At 41.8% G+C, this 4,386-nt stretch overlaps 1 protein-coding gene across 1 annotated transcript; it reads left to right on the top strand.

Annotated features, from left to right (window-relative positions):
• The first annotated feature begins 2,933 nt into the window (after positions 1 to 2,933).
• LOC141640838 (uncharacterized) lies at positions 2,934 to 3,326 on the top strand. The gene has a single exon (XM_074449517.1). It carries the CDS (start codon positions 2,934 to 2,936, stop codon positions 3,324 to 3,326), a length of 393 nt encoding a protein of 130 aa, XP_074305618.1.
• Positions 3,327 to 4,386: the final 1,060 nt, after the last annotated feature.

The raw sequence follows: 4,386 nt of genomic DNA, 5'->3' as shown, positions 1-4,386 counted from the left end.
GTCCAAAAGACCCATTCCCACTCCCTCACATTGATGCAATGGTAGATGCTAAAGTTAGGCATGACCTAGTCCTAACTCTAGCTGGGTGAGGAGGAGAATATGTAGGGTTAAACATGAAATAGCCCCTGGATACACTGATGGAATCTGGCACCAGCAGGAGGGGTTCTCTTCTGCCAGATGCTATGACTGGCTGAAGGGGCAGGCTCCAAAAATGCTTTGTGGGAGAAGGTAGTCCGGACGGGGTGGAGTCTTCCCAAACACAACTTCCTGGGGTGGTTGTGGGCACATGGGGCATTGCGGATAAAGAAAAATCTTTGAACTATGGGGTGGTAGATGAAGATACCTGTCAGATCTGTGGAATGGGAAGTGAAAGCCAGGAACATCTATTTTTTGACTGCCCTTACAGCAGACGAGTTATACAGCAGGTTAAGCAGTCTAGTGGGATGGATATTCCTACAACAAATGCACTAGAATGGTGTGTGAACAGGCAAGGGTCTACAGTGCAAAAGGAGGTGCAGTATGCTATGGTGGTCTGTGCAGTGTATGTGCTATGGCAGCAGCGTAATACTTGTAGACAAGAGATGGTTTTAGCTCGTCCTGAATGGCTAGCAAAAAAAATTCTAAATGATATGAAAGCTAGGATAAGGGAGAGAGATAAGAGTCATTTAAGCATTTTTTATATAGAATGGTTAGAGAGCAAGAATCTTATGTAATATGATCATATGAGCATTGTACATTGACACCTTTTATTTAATATACTTACCTTCACCAAAAAAAATAAAGTTAGGCATGAACTACTAACGTTCATGGATGCCTCAAGTGGATTCAACCAAATCAAAATGCATCCAGTTGACCAAGAAAATACTGCATTCATCATGGAAAGGGGCATATATTGCTACACAACAATGCCCTTTGACCTGAAAAATGCAGGGGCAACCTACCAACGCCTGGTTAACATGATGTTCAAAGACCAAATTGGCGAGACAAGGGAGGTCTACATAGATGACATGGTGGTCAAATCAAAGAAGGCAGAAGATCATATGAAGGACCTAGAAGTAGCCTCCAAAATCTTGGAAGAATTCAATATGAAGCTCAACCCCTCCAAATGCCACTTTGGAGTATCATCAGGTAAATTCTTAGGATACATGGTGACAAAAAGAGGGATTGAAGCTAGCCTAGAACAAATAAAAGCCATCCTGGAGTTAGAATCTCCTAAGTCAGTCAAAGATATCCAGAGATTGGCAGGAAGACTTTCAGCCCTGAACAGATTCATATCCAGATCATCTGAAAGATGCAGATCATTCTATGACCTTCTCAGGAAAAATAAGTCATTCAAATGGATGCCTGAACATGAAACAACCTTCCAAGAATTAAAGACTTACCTGGCCACTCCTCCACTACTGGCCAAACCTAACAAAGGAGAACCCTTGATGGTCTACCTATCAGTCGCTGAGACAGCAGTAAGTGGAGTCCTGAACAAGGAGGTTGAAGGCTAACAGCACCCCGTCTACTATGTAAGTAAAAGTCTCCTGGATGCAGAAACAAGGTATGGATTACTTGAAAAATATGTACTTGCATTAATTGTATCCTGCACAAAACTCAGACCTTACTTTGAGAGTCACCCAATAATAGTCAGGACCAATCTGTCCTCAGAAAACCTGAACTTTCAGGCAGAATGGCAAAGTGGTCAGTACAACTCAGTACTTATGACATAACCTTTGAACCTAGGACAGCAATTAAATCCCAGGCCTTAGCAGACTTTGTGGCTCGTTATAGTCCCAACCTAGAACCAGACTTCATAAAAGATGTCAATCAACTAGACACCCAAAACTTAGGCCAGGAATGGACCTTACACGTAGATGGAGCAATCAATATGAGAGGAACTGGCCTAGGATTAGTAATAAAATCACCACAAGGGGATTTAATAGCTAAGGCTATCAATTGTGAATTTAAAGCAACAAACAACGAAGCTGAATATGAAGCCCTGATAGCTGGACTCAACGTATGTATAGATCTAGGCGTGCAAAATCTCAAGGTAAAAACTCACTCACTTTTAATTTCCAATCAAGTCAAAGGAAGCTACGCTGCAAAGGATTCCAAAATGATTCTTTATTTAGACTATGTCAAAAACCTTTGCAAAAAAATTAGTTAATTTGACATTGATCAAATACTAAGAGACTTAAACACCCAGGCTGATGCCCTAACCAGCCTGGGATCAAATTTCAGCCCTGCTATATTTGATAAGATACCCATTGTTCACCTGCTCGAACCGGCCATTACAAAACCTGACCAAATTTGTCCCATCATTGAGAACACAAACTCCTAGACCAAACCATATTATGATTGGTTCTTATAGGGGATCCTACCCAAAGACAGGCATGAAGCAAGGGCCCTTAGAATTAAAGCTTCCACCTATACCATTATAAATAACACCTTGTTCAAAAAGTCTCGGGCTGGACCATACCTGCAATGCCCGGAGCCTCATGAAGCCAAAAAATTATTGAGGACATACATGATGGATACTGTGGAAACCATAAAGGCGGCAGAAGCCTGGCAAGCAAGGTTCTAAGGACAGGCTACTTTTGACCAACCTTAAGAGCTGACTGCCTAGCTTACAGCTCAAATTGTGAAGCCTGCCATTTTCACTCCCCATTCATTCATCAACCATCAGAGCTACTACATTCCATTCAGCCCTGTGGCCATTCATGAAGTAGGGAATGGACATTGTAGGCAAGCTACCCTAAGCACCATGACAAAAAGTCTACATGTTAGCCATGACTGATTACTTTTCAAAATGGATAGAGGCTGACTCATACAGGCAAGTCAAGGAGAAGGATGTCATATCATTCATCAAGCAAAACATCATATGTAGATATGGCATCCCCTCAGAAATAGTTTGTGACAATGACACTCAATTTGTGGGAAAAACGACAATGGCCTTTTGTGCACAATGGAATATCAACTTGGTGACCTCCACACTAGGCTATCCAAAAGCTAACGGCCAGGCTGAATCCAGCAACAAAGTGGTAATTAGCTGCCTGGAGAAAAAACTAAAGAGAGGAAAAGGCAGATGGGATAAAGAACTCCCTCTAGTCCTCTGGGCTGACAGAACTACACCTAAAACATCCACATGCCATACCCCTTACTCCCTAGTCTATGGCTATGAAGCAGTGATCACAGCAGAAATCCATGTACCAACTACCAGGTGCATCCTGAACACCATGGAAGAAAACCAGCCACTAATGCAAGATAGCCTAACCCTAGCTGAAGAGTTGAGAGATGCAGCCAAGATCAGAATAGCCTCCTACCAACAAACAATAGCCTGATGCAATAAAAAGAATGTGAACATCAGAGTATTCAAGGAAGGGGACAAACCTATGAAAAGTCTTTCTAAATACAAAAGACAAGAATGCTGGCAAACTTGCTCCTGCATGGGAAGGACTTTACCTGATTGATTCAATAGTAGGGCAGGGAGCCTACATGCTATAGACCCTAGACGGAAAAATGATCCCCAGATCCTGGAACATCTCCCACTTAAAACTATTTCATGTATAAACCACTTATCTTATGCTTCAACCAGGTAAGACTATTAACCTTATCTCTTACCTGGCATGATTCTATGTGTAACCCCCGAATAAAATGATCCATGTTCCTTCTATATTCTTTATATGTGCTTTCCTGCTAGTTGCAATTGACTGTTATAACTACAATTTTTACCATATGTCTCAAATTACCATATTAAATCCTAAAAACTTATTTTACGCCCTACTGCAACTATCTAGGTCATTATAATTGCATGCTTAAACAAATATTCAGGATTGAGGGCCACTCCACCCAACCTGAACATCATCCCAGAAATGCTTCACAAACTTTGGCATCTTTGCCACATCTAAAAAACACACAAAAACTGAGCTCAGTATGAAAAGACATGTATGATGGTGAAATAAATCCAGACCACTTGTCTTAAGCCCTCCTGACAGGCTGAGGGCCATAAGTCTTCCTAATAGGCAACTATCCCTCTTACTCAAAAAAAAGCCCTCTAGACAGGCTAAAGAGCCACGAATTTCTGAACGGATTAAAGGCCATAAGCCCTCCTGACATGCATTATCTTAACAAATAGCTGAAATTGCATTATTACAAGTACTATCTAATCAGACCAAAGCACACAACGAGAGCAAGAAAGCAACTTCAAATTTCACTAAGAAAAAAGCAAGGAACAAAGTTTGCCCAGGGAACATCCCCCTCCCCCCTGGGTGGGACAAATACTAACTAGAACAAGATTCAAAGTTTGTCCAGGGAACATCCCCCCTGGATGGGCCAAAAAGTTATCCTAAATAAAGCCATCAACCTGCCTTGGAGGCAGTAGCAGAACCTATGCCCTCATCA

Source organism: Silene latifolia, chromosome 2 (assembly GCF_048544455.1).
Source record: "Silene latifolia isolate original U9 population chromosome 2, ASM4854445v1, whole genome shotgun sequence".
NCBI classification, from domain to species: Eukaryota; Viridiplantae; Streptophyta; class Magnoliopsida; order Caryophyllales; family Caryophyllaceae; genus Silene; species Silene latifolia.
This window is presented reverse-complemented; position numbering and strand designations above follow the sequence as displayed.

Coding starts and splice junctions, on each gene's coding strand:
- LOC141640838 (XM_074449517.1), top strand. CDS start 2,934: ATGGCCTTTTGTGCACAATGGAATATCAACTTGGTGACCTCCACACTA.